Consider the following 22,140-nt stretch of genomic DNA (forward strand, 5'->3'; position numbering starts at 1 on the left):
ACACATTTCTAGATCTTGAAGTCAATTGTAAAAATGATCGAAGATTGGATGAAAAACAAAAACCCACCAGTAACCGTTACACAAGCACCAACCTTACGTGAGAAATCAATATTGCTGGTGAAATTAATGCATTACGTTGAGAAACGCTTCGCTGATGACCAAGAGTTAAATGCTCAATATTTAGAATTAGTCAATTACATTTATCGTGACGATCAATTGAAACAAACTGAGCTGACTGCAAAACTGGAAGGAGCGTTTTTAGCTGGATTACGATGCAATCAACCTCATATCCGAGCGAAATTCTTTGAAGTATTTGACGGATCAATGCGTCGTCGATTACATGATCGTTTATTATATATAATATGCTCGCAAGCCTGGGATGCGATTGGACCTCATTACTGGATAAAACAATGTATTGAACTTTTGATTTTGACTACGAACACATCAACTCAAATTCAGAATGCTAACGAAATGCATTTGCTTCCGAGCATATCTTCTGTGATTAATTGTGCAGACTCAGAGGAGAAAAAGGATTTCGTCATCTATACTCCATTGCAAACTGATCAGAGTGAGCAGCTTGAGACAATCGAAGACAAAGAGGACGTTTTCGATATGGATATGAGCGTTGATTCAAATATTTCGCGCCGGGAGGACAGTGAACGGCCGGTTCCGAATCGTCAAGCCTTACTCACGCGGCTCATCAGTCGTCAAGCAGAATTTCTCGAAGCAAATCGAAAGATTCGCACTGAACAATTATTAGTAGCGACTGCTCAACTATGTCATATGGATACCCAACTGGCTGAGAGAATTTGGCTTGATATTTTCCCTAAGATGTGGTCTATTTTAGATGAAGGGCAACAACAAGCTATAGTGCGTGAAATTGTACCTTTCCTGTCGTCAGGAATACATGTTATACAAAAAGACTGCCATCCGAGTGCTGTTAATACTTTCGTAGAAGCGCTAACGCATTGCGACCCACAAATTTACATTCCTCCGAACTTAATTACTTACCTAGGCAAAGCGCATAATTTATGGCATCGAATGACTCTGTTGTTAGAAGAAATGGTGCTCGACTGGCCCGCAAAGAAAGATAGATACCAGGATCATTCCGATATCGATTTATCAGAGTATGATTTGCTGGAAAACACAAATTCAATCATTTACGATCCCCTATCGCAAATGTATTCGGCTCTACAGGAGGAGGATTTGTGGGCTGGATTGTGGCTGAGGTACGCTAAGTACCCGGAAACAAATACCGCGATTGCTTATGAACAGATGGGATTTTTCGAAGAAGCCCAAGGCGCATACGATTTGGCGATGTCTAAATTCAAACAGGTTAGTATGTAGTGCACATTTAAAAATGTTTTCTTCTATCAATAGAGAATCGCTTAAATTAAAAAACGTTCCATTGTAAACAGGAGGTGTCAAGCGGTCCAGCACAAATTGATATCAACAGCGAATTGATGCTCTGGGAGAACCATTGGATTCGCTGTGCAAAAGAACTGAATCAATGGGACATCCTGCTCGACTATGCTCAATCTCACAAAGACAAAAAATCTTTCTTGATTATGGAGTGTGCATGGCGAGTGCCCGACTGGAATTTAATGAAACAAGCTTTGATCAAAGTCGAGCAAACGAATCCGAAACAAGACGGTTATAAAGTGAACTTATATCGTGGATTTTTGGCCATGTTAAATCAAGAAGAGCAACAACTGTCTAACGTTGAGCGCTATGTAGAAATGGCTTCTCATCACTGCATGCGTGAATGGAGACGTTTGCCACACATTGTTTCGCACATCCACTTGCCTATCTTACAAGCGGCTCAGCAAATCATGGAACTGTCAGAAGCAATGAACATTCATCAAGGACTTCAAGAGATGCGAGCACATGCTCTACATGATATGAAAGCGATTGTGAAGACATGGCGTAATCGATTGCCTGTCATTGCTGATGATTTGTCACATTGGAGCGATATATTTACATGGCGACAGCATCACTATCAAATCATTACGCAGCATTTGGAGCAACAACAGGAACAGAACAACCCCACAATGCTAGGTGTGCATGCTTCTGTACAGGCAATCATACACTTTGGAAAGATGGCAAGGAAGCATAATTTAACTGGTGTTTGTCAAGAGTCACTTTCGAGGATCTACACTATACCGTCCGTGCCGATTGTAGATTGCTTCCAGGTGAGATTAAATAGTTTTTATTTTACTTGTAGCTACTTAGGAAAGCTAAAGTGTAACTATCCGTATGTGTGTGTCCGGATGGCTCAAGTGGTTAGAGTGCTGGACTGTCCTAGCGGAAGGTCGCGGTTTAAATCTCACTGGTGGCAGAGGGATTTTTCATCGTGACTGGACGTCGGATGCCAGTCGATTCAGCTGTGAATGAGCACCTGAGTCATATCAGGGAATAATCTCGGGATGACCGCATTGCCTCCTACAGTGTAATGTAGTGGGCCGTTACGGTCTTAAATGCGCTGCTCTAATACACTTCAAGGCCCTGATCCAATATGGATTATTGTACTAACGATTATTATTATTATAAGGTGTAAAAATTGAACTGTCACAACATTATCGAGATCTAATTGATTTCTTTCTTTATTCATAGAAAATACGGCAGCAAGTGAAATGCTACTTACAAATGGCATCAGTAAGTGGACGAGTGGAACTGAACGAAGCGCTAAAAGTAATCGAATCAACAAATCTCAATTACTTCTCCCGCGAAATGACTGCGGAGTTCTATGCACTTAAGGGCTTATTGCTGGCCTTGATTGGTCGATCAGAAGACGCAAACAAGGCTTTTAGTGCAGCCATTCAACTTCACGATGGTTTGACAAAAGCTTGGGCTCTTTGGGGTGATTATTTAGAACAGAAATTCACCTTAGACTCACCCTCGAATAGACAAATGACGATTGGAGTAAGTGCAATGACATGTTTCTTGCATGCTTGCCGACATCAAAATGAAAGCAAAACCAGAAAGTATTTGGCAAAAGTATTATGGCTGTTATCATATGACGACGCAAAAGGGTCGCTTATGGATGCTTTGGAAAAGTATGCCGTCGGAGTTCCACCATTACATTGGCTACCGTGGATTCCACAATTGCTCTGCTGTCTTGTTCAGTATGAGGGCAGTGTGATTTTGAATTTACTGAGCCAGGTTTGTACGCTGAAAATATGGAAAATATAAAGAATTTTTGTGTGACTTTGACTTGCAGGTTGGCAGGATGTATCCACAAGCCGTTTACTTCCCCATAAGAACACTTTATTTGACTCTGAAGATTGAGCGTCGTGAGAAACACAAGAGTGCGGAACAAGCCCTTCTGGCTAATAAATTACAGACTTCAGGCACGGTAAGTAGTTCTAATGTGAAAAACTCGTGGTTCAGAATCCAGATATCATTACCCGTTTACCGGGGGAAAGGTCTGCAAGAAACTGGATTCAATCGGAAGAGTATTCTCAGTTCGTGACCACTTTGCGATCTTACGGCTGTAAAGCTGCGGTTACTTCCTCCACCTGTTATTGGGTTTGCATCTAGACACAATCGGTGCTCTTTCAGCCCTCAAATCATTCCATCCAATCTCTGCACGTTGTTGTCCTTGCACGGTGGCTACTTTATTAATATATGAAAATATTATTCCTTTTAAATACTTTATCCAGTACTAAACTCCTTTTCTTTTGTCGGACCTAGCACCATTTATTTCGAAATTTTTGAAAATGTAAACATTTTTAAAAATTCAATAACTTACTGTACGAAATGGCCATGGTCGTGTTAGGATCGAGGTGCTTGAGGAAAGGTGACATAACCCTTTGAAACCCTCCCTCCCCACACTACCACGTTATCCCAGCCAAGACAACTTGAAGAACGTCACCGATAATGAGAAGAGAAAGTACCGATAACAAGATGCAACCCATGCAGACTTCGCTTTTTTCCATTTCTCTGAGATTCTAACCTGATGTAGCACGTCTTCGCAGGGAGACTGTAAAAACTAATGATTTAGCTTCGTTTGAGTGTGTCAGAAGCCCACCGTTAACATCCCTGACAGCATCATCGAAAGACTTCGACCACATGCTAGCTCTTTTGTGATGTAGTATACGGCGGCGAAATCGTTGCTACTTGCGGCAGCTTCTTCTATCGATGGTGTCGATCTGATTAGGTGTTCGTTGCCGGTCAGTGGAAACTCAACCTTATGGCAGGCTCTGTTCAAGGACGCCAATGATTAAACGGTGAAAGTTAAAAAAAATTAAAAACCTTTCACGGTTGTTTTTACGATCACAAGGACTTTCGCGATCATGGAGTTTTCAGAATCCTTTTTCGTACCCATCACCCAACCACCACCATCGCAACGTTATTTTAGGAAGCTTCTCTTGAACTGCGTGCGCGTGTTTACAGAAAGTATTCTTCTCTACTATATCGGAAACCTCCATTGATGCGTAGCATTGCGCAGTTGTGATGCTCTTTAACTTGGACCGCAATCGTGCAGTCAATATCCTGTCCAAAAATGGTTCGCAAGTCATGAGAGTACGCATTTCGGTAGTTATCAGCAATAGCCCGACACTCGATTCACGTTTGCTACCACTTGGCTTTGCAGAGTAAAAAAGCGCAGTGCGGCAAGTGGGAGATGAGTATTTATCAGAGTCCCACCATCTCACTTCGCTCAGACCCAAAATGTCCGGCATATATCGTTTTCCTCTAGGCTAGTGTAAATTGGATAAGAGAATGATAACGTTCCACATAATCAATCAACAAGGAATGTATTCGTTCTAAATTGACATTACGGACTCTGCTTAACAATTCTTCTTCGTGATTATCTAGCAAACAACCGATCAGAATCAGCAGAGCACGGCAAACAGTACCGGTGGTCAACAACCTCAATCATCAGATGGTCAAATGAAGGCAACCTTACAAATGTGGCGATGTTCTAAAGTTATGCATGTACAGAGGGAAATCCATCCTACCGTTTTAAATTCACTGGAAGGAATCGTCGACCAGATGGTTTGGTTTAGAGAGAATTGGTATGAAGAAATCTTACGTCAGTTGCGGCAGGGTCTGATCAAATGCTACGCCATTGCATTTGATAATCGTAAGGTCGTGAGTGAAGCAACAATAACGCCTCATACGCTCCACTTTGTAAAGAAACTCGTGTCGATATTTGGCATCGGTATCGGTAAGTTGTCGACTTTTTGTCCTTTGTGATGTTTACTGATCATCGTATATGTTTTTTTTTTCCTACAGAGAACATTTCCAGTTCGGCTGTGTCCGTTCCCTTGTCAGCCGCCTCAGATTCCTTGGCCAAGCGTGCTCAAGCGACGGTACAGGATCCCGCCTTCCAAAAGATGAAGGAACAATTCACCAATGAATTTGATTTTTCGCAACCAGGCGCAATGAAATTGCACAATCTAATCAACAAACTGAAGAAATGGATAAAAGTACTGGAAGCAAAAACCAAGCAGTTGCCGAAATCATTCCTAATTGAGGAGAAATGTCGCTTCCTATCTAACTTCAGCCAGAAAACAGCAGAGGTGGAATTACCGGGAGAGCTCTTATTGCCAGGACCATCGCACTACCACATCAGAATTGCACGCTTCATGCCTCGTGTAGAAATAGTCCAAAAGCACAACACAGCAGCTCGGCGTTTGTACATTCGTGGAACCAATGGAAAGGTCTACCCCTATCTGGTGGTGAATGATTCCGGGTTGGCTGATGCTAGAAGAGAAGAACGCGTGCTTCAGTTGTTGCGCATGTTGAATCATTACCTAGCCAAACAGAAAGAGACATCCAGACGTTTCTTGCACATCACTGTGCCGAGAGTTGTACCTGTTTCTCCGCAAATGCGATTTGTTGAAGATAATCCAGCAAGCATTTCCTTGCTAGACATTTATAAAAGTGGGTGTAACAAGGTCGGAATTGAACACGACACTCCGATCACGCGATATTATGAACGCTTGGCAGAAGTTCAAGCGAGGGGATCGCAGACAAATCACAGCGTTTTGAGGGATATTTTACGTGAAGTTCAAACTCAAATGGTGCCGAAGACTTTACTGAAGGATTGGACCCTGCGAAATTTCCGTTCGCCTACAGATTATTGGCAGTTTAGGAAAATGGTAAGTTTATCTTGGAAATTCAAAGCCCTATTGCATAATTGCGTGGTTTACAATCGTAAACCGTAACTGCTATTGATTGTTGCAAGCAAAATTCGTGCGAATATGACAAAGTTATTTAAATATTATCTACTTTCAGTTCACCCTCCAGCTCTCACTAGCCTGTCTGTGTGAACATGCTCTTCATTTTACTCGTTTGAATGCTGACATGATGTACGTTCATCAAGATTCTGGCTTGATCAATATATCATACTTTAAGTTTGATGTTAATGATGCTCTGGGCTCGTTGGAAGCAAATCGTCCCGTTCCGTTTAGGTTGACTCCGAACATTGCTGAATATTTATCACCGATCGGAATCGCTGGGCCGCTTACTGCCTCCGTAATTGCAACAGCGCGTTGTCTGGTCCAGCCTAACTTCAAGTTGCCAACTATTCTCAAAGCTATCCTGCGTGATGAAATCATTGCTGTGTATAAAAAGCAAGTCAAGGATGAAAAACCAGTGGTGGATACAAACGGGGAAATTGTATCGATTGAATCGACTGAAATGGAAAATATCATAAAACTAGTGAATAAGGCGGTGGATGATATTATGGACCGACTGAATAAGATTTCGTACTTTGACAGTGCTTCGTCAAACAAAATGGCCTCACTCGTACAAGCTGCTACCAACCCAGATAACCTGTGCCGAATGGACCCAGCGTGGCATCCGTGGCTGTAAACTGGTTCCGTCGAAAAAGCGTTCTGATATAATTTTATCATTTAGGCTAAGTAATGTATGTTTTTTTAACTATATGTATTGAAATATGATAAGTCCCTATGTTATATGGCAATTACAAATAAACGAAGAACATGTTCTAGATCAAACTGAATTATTATATAGTCTAGTAACGAGTAACGGCGTCTGGAAAGAATCATAAGAAACTTAGTTGGAAATATGGAGTGGTTATTACCTAAGCCGACAACCTTCAATTTGAGAAGGGGAGTTGTCGGCCAGAAGAAGTTGAAAATGATAAGCGAGCTAATAACTGCGAATGTGTGTTGTGGAGATAAGCGTCGAGCACACACTTTAATGCTTTCGCAATATTAGGGACATTTGGAACAATGGGAATTCGTCTTTACTCCAAAATAGGTGAGTTGTGGAGGCAATAAGAGTATTCTGAATTTTAAGAAATGGTTTAGCAAATTCCTTATCATTTTCCATAATAGGCTTGCATTTCTATCATCAAAATAATTTCACGTTTATTAGGTTCGCGGGATAGTTTTCGCCTAGAAATTTAGTGGTAAAATTGCTCCCATGCATAGGAGCTTCAGTTGATTTTGAAAGAAAGGCTGGACAGGATGGAGAACAACCAGTAGCTATTGCGATTCGATTAGTTTTGTTTTTCCTTAGGAATAGGGTAGATAATGGATTTATTTAAATGAATTAATCAATGTTATAATTGGCAATAGCTAACGAGTGAGAATACAGAATGATTTTTCTAGGATCATGGATGAAACTCTATCTACGAGGGTCAGTCAAATATAAACGAGAATGTTTTTTTGGGTACGCAGTAATTTCGAAACATTTTTTAAGGTTCATTGTCTATCTGTTTGTCACACGCAATTTCTTAGAAATGGTTATACCCATTGAAACGAGACTTGGTGGGAAGGTTGGAACTGTGAACGTCCATGCATGCAATGAGTAATATAACATCGTTCTATACTAAATTTGGAGTTAGGGGGTCCCCATACATGCAAAACGAGTATGTACAGTTTTTTCACCGAATATAATACTCCAAGCCATGATTAGCACTTTCCGAAACTAGTATTAGTTTTAATATTAGGGAGGAGTTCTGGAGCTTGAAACTGATTTTTTATGTTTATCGGGGCAATTTTTAGAAAGTTCTTACCCCAAAAATCGGAAAAAATCATGATGTTGTTTCGAAAAACCGTATTCCTTTCAAATATAGTTCCAATCTCATATACTATATCAGCATGTACTTTCGTCTTCGACTCTTTTGCAAAGCCATATTGCTCACATAATCTTACACAATCTGATCCTGAACATCTAGTTCAATAGAACCCACCCTCCGTTATTATTTCGATGCCATACAAATGCTCATTGTTCGTTAGTTCATGATATCCCAAAATGATGAGCCGTGACCTTGCTTGTGGCACAGCAACTTCGCAAGCCTCATATCCCGGAACTTTGAACATGTATCTATTCATTTACTGATGATTCCGGGTCCTGCTTCCTAAGCCTTAGCTACTCAAACTTTGTCTGCTATTTCATCCCGAATTTGTCTTTCGTTTTACTCCTGTACGTTAATTCTCTTCTCTACTTTTACGTCGTTACCATACCATTTCGCTATACCTGCTCAAAAGTCAATTCTTTTGCCGGTGAACTACTCACACCATAAACACTATTGTATCGCTCTACGATACTCACTCTACTTACTTTTCAATTTTACTGAACATTTTTTGCAGTAATTATTCCAAAACTCTTGCCTTTTCCGTCTCCATTTATCCATCCCCTTTGATACTTTCCACTTCTGGCGACGCTATTTATAACTCCGTGTTACGTCCCTTCCTCTTTTCCTGTTATAAAAATGCGCAAAAGCGTTATGATCATCAATTTTATAACGTGGCGAACCCATGCTTTCAAGTGATGAAGCGTACGATGTTGTTAGATTCTCCGACAGATCGAACTATCTCTGATTTGAAAAGTTTCATGTTTTTCTTATCAATTGCTTCTTGCCTCTTACCATTTAACATCTGCGCGCTGACAATTTCTTGAATAATCATCTCCTCCTGTTTACCTTGCTTACAAATTTCTTCCTGCTGTTTCATACCTTCTCACATGGCCCCCTGACACTGGACACCTTCACTCTCTCTGTTTAGTCTCCTCGTACCTGATGACTTCTTATGGTTTATTATTCCTTTTCTCGGATCCTCTCCTGCATCGGCTCTGTAATCTCACTGGCGACCTCATGCCTCATTACTTCTTTCTGCTTGCTCACTTCTTGATACATTAGCTTTTCTTTCTGCCACTCTACAGTTCCCTAGCTGCTTTTCCTAGGCCATCCTCCAAACACTTTATACATTTTGCTGCTTCTAAAACGTCCTTTTGTTCTCCAGTCACCTTCAGCCTTTTTGTGAATTTTTTTATCTTGTCGTTTAATTTTTTGTACTTTTTTCCAGCCATTCTTCATATGTCAGGAATGCTCCCATTATTTAATCTTTTCCTTGTATCATACTTTTTTTCCTCGACGTTTTGCAGTTTCTTTCCATCGTCTTTCCCTATTATATAAAGCTCGCAGTAGAATTGTCAAATCGTTATCATTTATGGCGGACGTTCCAGCTGCTTCCTCGGAAATTTCGATATGCAATACAGAATTAGACTGGAATGCACATCCCTCAATGCGGGCACCCCGTTACTCCAAAGTTCCACTAAGCCTCTTCTGTAATTTTTATTCTTGCTCCCTGTTGTTGGGAGTTCAGCAACGCCACCTTTGAGTTGCTTCACACTTAAATCCTTGAAATTAGCCATTCGCCCTACGAAATTCTATCGCTGTCATATTATGTAAATATTATGTAAAGCAAATGCCTGACAATATATTGTGTACCTTAGGTGCATGTCCGTGTTGCAGAAGCGGTTAACAATTGCCGAAAAATGTTGCGTTATCAAAAACTAGAACGAGTCGGTTAACAATGCAGTTTAGTGTTCTAAGGTAAGAATTTGTAAAATTAAGGCGAGCAGAGGACAAATATGCGAAGTAGCGTCAGGTACCTGTAAGAAAATTTCCAGGACTTTTCTTAGGGTAGAATACAAAATAGGCCGTATAAATGGTTCTTAGACCAACGCAAAAGTAACTGTCCTATTAGAAACTCTATTTTAAAGCCGCCAGCAGTCAACTCAGCCATTGTATCAATACATATGAAAAAAGTCTGAAGTATTAACATATATTATTTGAATTCGCTGCATATTTATTATTTCATGTAAAATATTTTACGGATCCTAAAAAGTTGACAGGCTTAAAACAAACAGGTTAATTTTTTTTGAATTTCTACTGGAATAGTATATTACTATTTATATTTTTTGAAAATTGATTGGAAACCCCCTTTAAGTTCACCTAAGAGTCGCAGTAATATATGCTATAATATAAAACACACTGACAAAGTTAAACTGTCTATTTTATGTAACTTTACATCTACCAAACACACTGAATTTTAATATCACACTAAAATAAGTGCTCTTGCGTGTTCTTACAAAAGAAATACACAAAATCGTGCATACCTGAAGGGCTGCTGAGCTTCCGATTTTCGACTTCTTTTATTTTTCTATGTAATTTCCTTGTACTGCAACACATTTTTCCCAGCGTTTTGGAACTTTCCTAATTCCCTCGTCATGGAGGCTCATCGAGGAGCGGAGGAAACCATCGTGCTCGAAACTTTGAAAATACAAGTTCCTCTGTGATAATGGAATCTACATTCCTGTGACTTACACCTACGAAGCGCCTCAACTGCACGAATATTTTCTGATTTTCCAACATATGATATTGGTAGTGGGCGTGGAAGTGGAAGATGAAATTCATGGAAAAATTTCACAGCCGTCTTAATCTCCACTGGATAATCAAATTTCCGTTTATATTTGTTTGACCCTCGTAAATCAGAAGAAATATCAACGGTGTCTGTTCTGATATTCAGTGCTGGAAAAATATATTGCGTCAATGAGTTTTTACCTTTTTCTTAAAAATCCCTGAACGTAATAACACGTTTTGTGTATTTTCTAAAAAAATGGGAAAAGTCAGTGTGGGAAAGGAAAGTAATATTTTCGGCCTGACAGGAGAAACTTAAGCTAATCTCAAAATAGGTTAAAAGCTGGATATTCCTCAAAGTACTGTGGCAGATGCTTAAAAAAATGGGAAAGTAAGCATTACTACAACGCTTTTAGATATTCAAAGCCGTCACAATCGATTCGGATGATCTGCGGGCTTAAAAACTGATCTGGTTTGGGCAACGGGTAGAGAAATATCCGCCAGTTCAGTGAAACATCAAAGACAATATCTAAGCCAACCTCTTCGTTGAGAGCCAGGCAAAATACATACTTGCAATTTCAGGGGACGTCAATTGGACTCAGGAGATAGGAAACAATGTCATGTTTGTGCACATATTGAAATTCAAACCAAGCTCATGTTGGCGATGGAGACCTGAGGAAAGCCCCAGTTAGCACTTATTACGGGGCGATGTTTCCGCGGTCTTGAAAGGGACCGGATTCGCCTTTTAAGTTGAAAAATATCAGGAGCATTGAACGCTATAGTGATTGCACATTTGTCAGTCATAAATAAGAAAAGTACAAAACTAAAAGAAAAACACCAAAACAAATCAATAATATCAATCTATTTTTTTACTTTTTCTTCTTAAGTCAAGAAGTATTTCTAGGAAAAAAGTATAAATGGAAAATGTCTGGGCTATACTGAAACATTAAGTGAAGGAATCCCCCAAATCAAAATAGAAGTTAAAAGAATTAATGACGAGTACTTGGGAATGCATTCCTAATTTAATATAACATTAATAATCGTTGGCGCGACAATCCAATTGCATCAGTAACTTGAAGTTCGACTAGTATCCAGTCACAATACAAATCCCTCTACCACTAGTGCAATTTGAACTGCGACCTTCTGCTACGAAAGCCTAACGGTCCAACCACTGAGCTACCAGAACACATTCCAAATTTAATTTTAAAAACCTACTAGATACTAATTGTAAAATATCAATGTATCAATGAAACTGAATTATTTATCAATTTTTACAATTTACCCAGAAAGAGGGGACTGACGGTACCGTCCAGGGCAGAGGCAACTCACCAGACGCTGCCTCGCACAGTTTTGCCGCAGAAAACTGTTTTGAGTAATTTTTCGTGGCACTGTAAATGTAATGATAATCACTTTTATGCAAATAATAAGCGAGTGTGTCAAAAGGTATTGTCTGTTTCCGGTTGCCTTATCGATTTCAGCTTAGAAACTTTGATTCGAGAGCTATTTTGCTGCCACAAATAGTAATGATTTCAAAATTGTATACCGCATCACTGGTAGCAAATGTTTCGATGGGACATTAATGGTCGACTCTTTATTTACGAGGTCGAGCAACTGAGGAGGTGCAAGAAACACTTAACCACAGTTCCTAACTTCACCATATCCTGCATATTTTTTTCTTTAAGGTTGTAACGACATCTCGAGGGCTTGATCGATATTCTCGGGAAACTGATAGCTATTATTTGCGCAATATGTGATAGCATGACATTTTACGTACTGCATTGAGGTATAATTTGAGAGGAATTTAACGTGAAATGAGTAGTACCCCAGGACCGATCTTATTCCCTCTTTGTATCGACGATGTTCTTCGTGCTACCTTGTCCTTATCAATGCACCATGAAATTTTTCCTCCTTTATGCTGATGACATTTGTTTTCCAAATAATGGGCCTTGGCCAAATCGCTTTGAATTTGGAAACAGAGGCAAGTAGAGTTGGAATAAAGATAAACACCAGCAAAACCGAGGTTCTCAGTGAGACAGCACGGCGGATTTCAATAAAGTTGATATAAAAATAACATAACTTCCAAAACTAACAACGGGATCTCGTTTCTGCCTTCAGAATAATATTGCCGTTAAGAAGAAAATCGTAATATTAGCCGTTTTTTTAAAAAAACTATTTTCTTCTTCATTCTTCTTTCAAAAAATTTACTATTGATTAAAATAGTGTTTAAGTGTCCTTTTTGGGTGGGATACATACATACGCAAATGAAAAATAATAAATACACGCCAAGTACGGGCTAATCGCAGTGCCACAACTCTCAGCACTTCGGGCGATCAGCCAATAACTGTTAAGCCAAAGCGAAGGATCGCATGACAAGCGAAGGCTACACCAACTTCAAAAGAGAAAATCCAGAAAGCTATGTTGTCCCCAAAACCCTAAAAATTAAAAAAAAAAAAATAATTTGTCGAAGTAGTAACTAATACCCCAGACAAAACAGCTTAAATTAAACTATTAATAAAATTACCACCTAAATATCCCGACTAAAATTCCGTCCAGTACAGCGAAACCGATGGAGTCAATAATAACCAAGACGATAAATAAAACAATTCTTGTACGAGGCTGAAATATATATATATATTCTACTCCTCCAAGAAACATTCCTCTACCGGAACAGCCGAATAAACTGCCCTTTCTGCCCCTGATCAAACTCGAACAACTTTACGACGGACCTTCAACTAATTTTCAATCAAAACAAATCAACTTTTCTTGCGTGGGGATTTCAACGTTCACCATTGAATCCAGACGGTCGTCAACTGAGTGGACTGCATGTGTTTGACCGACTCCAAAGCGTGCAGCATAACTGGCAAGGCTATGTCCTTAGTTCGTAGAATGCACATGGTATAATATTCATCGACTATCTTGAGAAGGACAACAGCTATTATTATAAAGCACTATTGGATCGTTTGAAGAATGAAATCACGGAAAACAACCCCCTTTGAAGGAAAAGAAAGTGCTGTTTCAACAAGACAATGCGCCGTGTCACAAACCAATGGAAACGATGGCAAAATTGCATGAATTGGGCTTGGAATTGCTCCCGCATCCACCGTATTTTCCCCTCCCCTCCCAGTGACTTTTCCCTGATCTCAGACCTAAAGAGAATGCTCTCTAGAAAGAAATTTAGCGCCGATGAAGAGGTAACCGCCGAAATTAAGGCTAAAGATAAATCGTACTATAAAAATGGTATCGAAAAGTTATATGACCTCTATAGTCGTTGTATCGCCCTTGAAAGCTATATTGTTTGTTGTGTTTCTGTGTTAGCCTACAAACTTTTCAGCCCAACTATTATACTATCGATGCAAAAGGTAAAACTATTTTTTATTTTTTCCTGTTCGGAGAAAAATTTGCGAGGCGGAGCAGGTACCCAAAAAATACACTTTTTATCGGATCTGAAGAAGTAGTATATATGTTAGTTCAAAAGATAATTTAGTTTTCTTTCTGATGATATGTTATTGTCGAAATTGGATCTGGTATTCTCCCTGCAGGTCTTTTTAGGTAAAATCGTACCCTAACCCAGATTCGCTATTTAAAAAAAACTGCACGAGCGAAAAAAAATTGTTTTTTCCATCTGAACACTAAAACTAGTCGATTTAAACATGAAACTTTCGCTGCTATTTTCAGTGCAAACCAATCTTATGATTAGTAAGGAATAAGTCATCGTGAATATTTCGGTATACTAATTTACTCAGTACTATTTTTATTAATATATAATAATAATATATAAATATTAGTCGTGTTGTGTTTCATTATTGTTATTTGCTTCTTTTCAATTTTACATTACTATAGTTACTTTCTCTCATTTATTCTCTTGTTCAATCTATATTATGACAGCAATTCAACCTACTGTTTCTTTTCTGCTTGGGTCTACAATAATATATTTTGATTCGGCATCAATTGCTTACTATAAAATCATGAGTGGCTATTACGGTTTCTTTCTTATTCAAGCAAAAATTGTGTTCATTACAGTTTACAGTTTTATTGAAATGCCTGTGTTTAACCTTTGTTTTTTTTCTTTAGCGGATATGGCAGATTGTACAATTCAGTTATATTTGACAGTGCTACAGTTAACTAAACATTCTCATTTCACGTTTAATATGTAAACCTTTCATTTCTTTCCGTCATTTTCGGAAGCGCGCTTGTTTCAAACAAACAAGTTCCTGAATTAAAATTTTGTAAAATTATAAATAAAAATTTTGAAATTATCATTATTATCACCAAATATCACAAAAAATCATTTTTGAAGTCTAAACTTAAAAGATCGAGTTTTGAATTCATCGTTAGGCCAAAGGACGAAACGTTTTTTTTAGAAATTTTACTGGTTTTCTAGCGTTAAATTAAGTTAGGACGTATGGGTTAGGTGTAACTAGCAAGTGCATGTAAGAATAATTCACTTATGAGGTGGAAGAATCATTTGCCCTTATTTCATTTGTTACATTGTTTTGCGATGACATCAATATTAAAGAGGTCCAGTGCAAGGCCACAAAGTTTATGTTAGAAATGATTTAAATAGAAAAGGCGTCTGTCTCTTCACATCTGTATATGTTGTAAGTTTCACTTACAGCTATATATTGCAGGACATTATGCAAATGTGCCCTCTAAACGAAATAATCGTGCTTTATTTGGGGGTTTCAATAAATTAACCTTTTTTGGACAATGCATCTGTGTAGATGAATATTTATGGAAAACAGTCTGATTGTAAACCGATTTCCCCAAATACGTTCAAATTCATGAGAACTTTTTTTGAATATATAATTTAGAAAACATACTTCCCGCCATGTAATATTCTTTTCATTTTAGTGTAATGAACCTCAAAAAATAAATGAACAAACAAAACTTATCCTTTTCCACTAAACTGTTAATAATTCTGGACAGATTTCTCGTCGGGCAATCTTCATTACAATTTGGTTTGCTAGTCCTCAGATCAATCCTCTTAACCATGACTACATAATGATTTCTATTACAAAATAACATAAAAATTGTGTTTTCGATTGTAGGTCCGCACGATTTAAAACCATAATGTTAAAAACGAACGTTTACACTAACAAATTCCTAATAAATTTACTGCATTTCTATTATGCAAATTATTATAAAATAATATGGCGACTCACAATCACATAACATTCAATTGTCCATTCTCAGCACTCATTTTCCGATCTGAACGTCCTCTCAGTCGCGCGTTGATGGAAGCAAATAACATTACAGTACATTACAAGTCAGCTTGGTAGAAGTCCAGACGTGCGCATTCTGGGCGAAAATAGAACGTTCAGATCTAAATAATCCTACGCGAAATTTGTGCGGATAATATTTCATTCAGAAATGTTTTTCTGGAAGATATCGGTTGATGTTACCCTTACTGCATTTATGCATTACGTTATTATACTTAATATTACTAGCAATATTAAAAGGACTAAATTAATCGATTACAAAATGATTAAAGGTATAAATATGAAATTATTCGACGCGTTATAAACAAATAATTTTGGAGAAGGAATTTCAAGCGAATAGCAAAAAAAAAAATGATTTCGAGTATTCAAGAGTGTAATGTGGCCCGGAATTGCGCGGAGTTGAAATAACAAAGTCCCGCCAAACGAATCGTGAAAAACTGTTGGAAAGAACAATTCCAAAATACATTCCCTTCAATTTCTTGTCTGATAGTCTACTCTACGCTTGGTTTCTATGAAAAATGCATTAAAAGCTAAATTTTGATTCGTTTTTAAACCTACGTTATTATTACAGTTATTATTATATTATAGTGAATTGCTTTTCTCATTTCATAATAATATAAACATGGCAATTAAAAATAGTGTTCTTTTCTCATTATTACTTTTAAACTTTCCGCTTACACTTTTGAATGGTTTATATAGATCAGACTGGACCAGGACTTGCGATCGTACCGCCCATAACCTTTTGATCTAATCGACCGTCGTGCTGCTGCATAACATGACCTTGCTGGATAACGAGCGGGGCATGGAGGCCTCGTTCTTGCATGACACGTTCCTGCAGGACGCGTTCTTGCAAGGCACGTTCCTGGAGGGCGCGTTCTTGAAGAGCCCGCTCTTGAATTGCCCTCTCCTGTAGAACGCGTTGTTCTTGAATAGCACGCTCCTGCAAAGCGCGCTCCTGAATGGCACGTTGTTCATGAATTGTACGCGTTTGCAACGTAGATCTATCGTGAATTAAGCGTTCATTCATACTCAAACCGTTGGCTTCATTCATACCTAGAAGAAAGATTTTATAATCGTTAATTTTATGATAGTATTGTTGCCGGTTTCTACAACAAAGTTGTTCTGTATTGCTATTCACTAAAAACAAAAACTCAGCAGGGCTAGCTAAGGTTCTTTGCATAATCAGCGAAGCTTGAAGTGATATTCGGTTCAAGACATTGCAATATTCTAAGTCCATATTTATGCTGAGTTGGGGCTTAATAATATTACTATTCATAGTATTTCCTGAGTGTCGTAAAAACATTAACTTGTTTCCTTTCTAAAATGTGTGCACTCTTCTTGACAATGATCTCAAATGGCCTTTTTCCATCTTTGACGAGAAGTCCGGCGGTAAAGACTGGATATTCCAGGCCTGGGCGAAATGAGATGATTGAACTGTAGAAAGTATTCTTCTCCCTCTTGCGGTACTGTGAATTTGTATTCTGGAAAGCCTGGCGGCCGTAGAGGCGAATTCGATGTCAGACTGCAGCAGATTGTTATCGCAACGCACGTTCTCATATCCTGGGAGCCGACAGAATTTCGACTGTGAGATTTTGATCCCATTTAACAGGCATCATTATCATACAATACGAAGCACCAACGGAGATTTCTCATAGAGAGGAGGTGAATGTTTTTATTTGCAGCTACATCTAGTTCAAGATAGGCTTCTTGACAATGACATTGTGATTATGATGGGTAATCTGAAAGCCAAGATAGGCTTTGGTTAAACCTTACTTGGGCATGTGATGGGGAGTTGTGGTTTCGATGACTGTTATAATAACGGTGAACGGGTTGCAGATTTCCGCAACTGCCTCATTAGCGAGTTTACTCTAATGTTAATTGAGTTTGCGCTAGCCGATAACGAATATGTAAATCAGGTCGTCCACATCGCGATCAGCAATAGATTTATTAGGTACCTTCTGAATGTGCGAAAAAAAGGGGGATCCTGAGTCCGGCTTTGAGAAAAAGCTTACTTGCTTACTGCTCGCTTGCGTGCCGTAATTGTGTTTACCCGCAGAGGAGGCGAGCATCATAGTTCAACAGTGTGAAAATTTGTTCACTGTCCAAACAATAGAAACTTTGAATAGCTGGTCCCAAAATATTAAGGGGCAGGAAGCGCCATTGAAATTGACTTTAGCTCTGATGCCCCTCGTTGCAAGGGGAAGTAAGCGCGATACATGGGACCCCCATAACCGACACAAGTATCAGAAGTGCGTAATGACAAAAGGAATTCCTCGATTACGTTTATCAGGAAAGCAGGAACTGCCACAAATAGAAATTAAGTGTTACTGTATCAATAAAGAACCTAAAGGTTTTCGTAAGCTTTTTCACGGTCTTGTAAGGGATGTAAGGACTTCAATTGTGGTACATATGAGGGAGTTCCATTTCCATCTCGACGATGATATGCAAAACACCGTAACATACAGACACAAACTGCACCTCCAAACAGAAGGGTTTCCGTTATGTCGTCATGATAATGTGTTAGTTTTCAACTCTATTGCGTTAAGGAGACAATACGAAGGGTATGCAAGAGAAATAGGAAGTTCCCCTCTCAAACTCCGTTAAAAAATTCCGACGGCCATCCCTTCCGGAATTTTGGCTATTTTCATGTTCTAGATTTCAATTTTTAACCTCATCCCCCAGGCGGAAAGGAGACGATCAATGGAGCGGGAGATTTTCTGTCTCAAAACCTGTTGAAAAATTGCAACGGTTAGTTTCCCTTGAAAAGTAATCTCGGTTCAAGTGGGAGATATTTTGATATCATCATGGTAAAGTTTGATTTGTCACCCCGGAGAAAAAGGGGATATAGAGAGTACGCAGTAAGAAGAAAGTGGGTATTCTGGAGCATTGAGGTAAAATATCAGAGGAATTTGAAGTCCAAAGCGGAATCCATCCCATTACCGGTGTTGTAGCTGGAAGACCTGAAGTCGTTTAGCGAATTCTAGTATATACATTGATAGGAGTTTATCAATTTATATGCTAGAAAGCGTTTGTATTTGCCGATGACGGCACTAATTTAGATGTCGTTCGATGAAATTTGCAAAAAGGAACTGTCTTAAGTGTCCGGATGGCTCAAGTGGTTCGAGCGCTGACTGTCGTAGCGGAAGGTCGGGGTTTAAATCTCACTGGTGGCAGAGGGATTTGTAATCGTGACTGGATGTCGGATACCAGTCGACTCAGCTGTGAATGAGTACCTGAGTCAAATCAGGGTAATAATCTCGGGCGAGCGCAATGCTGACCACATTACAGTATTCTGTAGTGTACCGTTATAGTCTTGAATGAAGTGCTCTAACACACTTCACGGCTCTGATTAAATATGGATTGTTGCGCCAACGATTATTATTATTAACTGTCTTAACAGCAACACCAAGTTGAAGTTGCTCCGGGTCAATGTTTTCCCGCCTTCCAAATGGGAATCACTATAATAACTCACTTGTATCGTCATTTGTTATTTGTTTTAATGAAAAGTGATAAATGTTTTTCAAAGTTCAACAGAGCTCTGGTGTCTAAAATCGGCCATATATTCTAGCTCCTCAGATTGAAAGAGGAGAGTACTCATTTCGCGGATGTGTGCTCAATGAGATTTGCTGAAGCGTCAACGTTGGCATTGTTGAAGTGTTGATGTCTTCATAGAGGTGCCATCATTTCCAGTATATCGCGGCGGTACACAGGCTGGTCGCTTTTGACATCGGTTCTGGGAAGACTCTTGCTACTAGAAAACAAATTTTTACCATATCATGGTAGACCGATTGCTGAGGTGCAGAAACTCTGACTGAGGGCTATAAGTTGTTGAAAGAAGCCTATTGTGAGATTTTTTAAGGTCGAGGGAGCGTCGAATGAACTGCGAAAACAATGAGCATTCGCCGCTTTTCAACTTGTTAATCATCTAGATGTTTTTATGTCTTCTGTTCGTTGTGAAAAGAGTACAGAGCATTCTCGGGTGTTTTCCATTGATATCTCTTTCCTATTTGGTTTTCAATGGTACTATGTTTTAGTTTCATTATCATTGCACTTAATGCTGTGCAAGTGATAAGCCTGCCCAGCCGGGACAAAATAAGATGAATGCAGACATCCAAGACCAAGCAGTTTATGTCTTAATGTTTTCATCGTAGCAAGATTATCAAAACTGTATTCGGAGTAGAAGATATATGTATACCATCGGAACACAAGTGGAACAAGTATCAGTCGGCCGTAAATTTATTTCAAGATTTTTGAGATAACTGACTGTATCGGCTGTGACATAAATATCTTGCAATTTTTATTCATATATAAACAGTCAAAGCAGTTTCTGTCTGGTGCTCGGCAGTTTATTTCTAGAGAGAAGTGTCAGATGGAAATGCACATTTTGAATTAATTAAACATCGAAAGTTTCAAAAGTATATTGTGGGTTGCATTTTCCCCATATATACGTTAATGAACAATGTTTCACTTAGAGATTTTTACCAACGACGTTACTCACGGTCAATTGATAAAAATGTGTATGCGACATTCAAAACACTGTTGAATGTTTGTCAAGGGCGAACCTACGAACGAGCAAGTTGTTATGTGCACCAACCAAAGACATTATAGTTGGTTTACAAGCCTTCAGTTTTACTTATCTCATAAAAAAGGAGAATGAAAGAGTATTCCTAAGTGTAGCCTCTTACAGGAAAACCTATGTATTATAGCTTAAGAACGTTCAACCATAGAGAGGATTACGAGCTCCTTAACTTACTTATTGCATTTCTAGTCCCATCCTGACTGTTCATAGTTAAAGATTCAGGCCTGTCATTCATAAGTCGACTATCACTTCCTACACCAGGGGACGACATCTGTGAAACTGCCGGTGAGGCGCTCATCTGCAAATCTGACACATACCTACATAGAAAATATAGGCAAAACCGTTTTAGATCCTATCAAATTATAAATTTGACATTATTTTTTTACCTTAAGTCACAGACTTGAGAATTGCTCGATTCGTAAACATCATTAGGTTCTGGAGTATTATTTGAGCCACCTACTTCTCCGGTCGCTACACTATTTATGGTGGCTATGCTATTCGCGGTTATCCTATTGTCCCGATGCACTCGATTATGATGGCTTGAAATTGAATAGTTTAGGCTTACACTCTTCAATGACATTTGCTAGCTTACCGTATTAAATAACTATCACGAATGAAGGTTCTACCGCAAACATTGCACTCAAAATTCTGTCCAGCTGAATGTGTCCTTATGTGAATAGCGAACTGGGACTTACTTGTAAAAGTCATCGAACATCGATCACAGCTAAGCGGCTTTTCAGATACATGCGACCATCTGAAAAATATAAAAATAGTAGTAGTAGTAGCAAGAAAATTGATTTCCGAATTTTGCAGTAGCTACTCACCTATGTGCAGTAACATAGCTTTTAACAGCAAATGTTTTATTACATATATCACAAGCATAGGGTCGTTCACCTAGAATAGAATCATATAAAATCGTCTGATTAGGCCACTCTTCACTGTTCCTAGGAAAATAAACTGTTATTTAAAAGTTTATCGAACAATAATTGCAATAGTGTCTAACCATAAAAGAATCAGAAAATGTTTTCAATACTTGCAAATAATTCATTAATTCAGGGAAATTAATTTCCACTTTTGGCATGAGAAAACTATCAAAAATGAAAAAAGAAAGTTTTGTCGATTCTAATATGCTTAGAAAAATCGATTTGTATAAAATGTAGTTTTATTTCAATGATCTCATTCTATAACTATTGTGAAAAAAATTCAAGGACCTGCCTGTATGGATTCTTTTGTGAATATTTAATGTTGATTTTTGTGTGAATCTTTTTAAACACATATCACATTGAAAAGGCTTCTCGCCTGTATGCATCCGCATATGAATATCGAGGTACGTCTTCCGATAGAAAGCCGCAGGACATTGATCGCACTGGAACGGACGTCCTTGCACTAATTGGGTATATCAAGAGAAGGAATCAATGTAGAAACCGCAAGAATTCAATAGAATTAATTCTCTAAATATTGATGTTTTATTTTTTATAGTCAATTTCATTCTGTTATCATTTTGCAAATAATTTATAAATGCAAGATATATATTGAACGCTCTCTTCCTCTGCTCTATCAAATATTCATTTGTTCATTTGTCTTATAAACAAACTTTTAATTCAATGCATATCTTGAATTTCTTGTTGTGTTCAGTGGTTAGATAAAGTGCAAAACGATAAATATCTTCATCTCTAGAAAATTGTATACATCCTAAATTTGAAATATTTATCTAATCACTG

General features: G+C 38.5%; 2 protein-coding genes across 5 annotated transcripts in view; one reads left to right on the plus strand and one right to left on the minus strand.

Annotated features, from left to right (window-relative positions):
* LOC119653725 (transcription-associated protein 1) overlaps nucleotides 1-6,973 on the plus strand; it is a 32,325-nt gene extending 25,352 nt beyond the window's left edge. Inside the window, exons 26-32 of the mRNA XM_038058633.1 lie at nucleotides 13-1,335; nucleotides 1,419-2,192; nucleotides 2,614-3,162; nucleotides 3,221-3,355; nucleotides 4,819-5,170; nucleotides 5,239-6,107; nucleotides 6,244-6,973. Of these exons, the coding sequence (XP_037914561.1) occupies nucleotides 13-1,335; nucleotides 1,419-2,192; nucleotides 2,614-3,162; nucleotides 3,221-3,355; nucleotides 4,819-5,170; nucleotides 5,239-6,107; nucleotides 6,244-6,822 (4,581 nt within the window). The 3' untranslated portion in view covers nucleotides 6,823-6,973. The remainder of the gene's footprint in view (nucleotides 1-12; nucleotides 1,336-1,418; nucleotides 2,193-2,613; nucleotides 3,163-3,220; nucleotides 3,356-4,818; nucleotides 5,171-5,238; nucleotides 6,108-6,243) is intronic.
* Nucleotides 6,974-14,337: 7,364 nt separating this feature from the next.
* LOC119653790 (zinc finger protein 2 homolog) overlaps nucleotides 14,338-22,140 on the minus strand; it is an 82,708-nt gene continuing 74,905 nt past the window's right edge. For 2 of the 4 annotated variants that reach the window (XM_038058796.1, XM_038058795.1), the window contains 6 exons: nucleotides 21,635-21,805; nucleotides 21,244-21,313; nucleotides 21,012-21,173; nucleotides 20,806-20,958; nucleotides 20,594-20,736; nucleotides 14,338-16,893 (listed from right to left, as the gene is read on the minus strand). In XM_038058796.1, coding sequence (XP_037914724.1) covers nucleotides 16,541-16,893; nucleotides 20,594-20,736; nucleotides 20,806-20,958; nucleotides 21,012-21,173; nucleotides 21,244-21,313; nucleotides 21,635-21,805 — 1,052 coding nt within the window. In that variant the 3' untranslated portion in view covers nucleotides 14,338-16,540. Of the gene's footprint in view, nucleotides 16,894-20,593; nucleotides 20,737-20,805; nucleotides 20,959-21,011; nucleotides 21,174-21,243; nucleotides 21,364-21,630; nucleotides 21,806-22,140 lie in introns of all 4 variants that reach the window. The other 2 variants (XM_038058793.1, XM_038058797.1) reach the window with 2 other exon arrangements.

The sequence above is a fragment of the Hermetia illucens genome, chromosome 4 (genome assembly GCF_905115235.1).
Source record: "Hermetia illucens chromosome 4, iHerIll2.2.curated.20191125, whole genome shotgun sequence".
Lineage (NCBI taxonomy): Eukaryota > Metazoa > Arthropoda > Insecta > Diptera > Stratiomyidae > Hermetia > Hermetia illucens.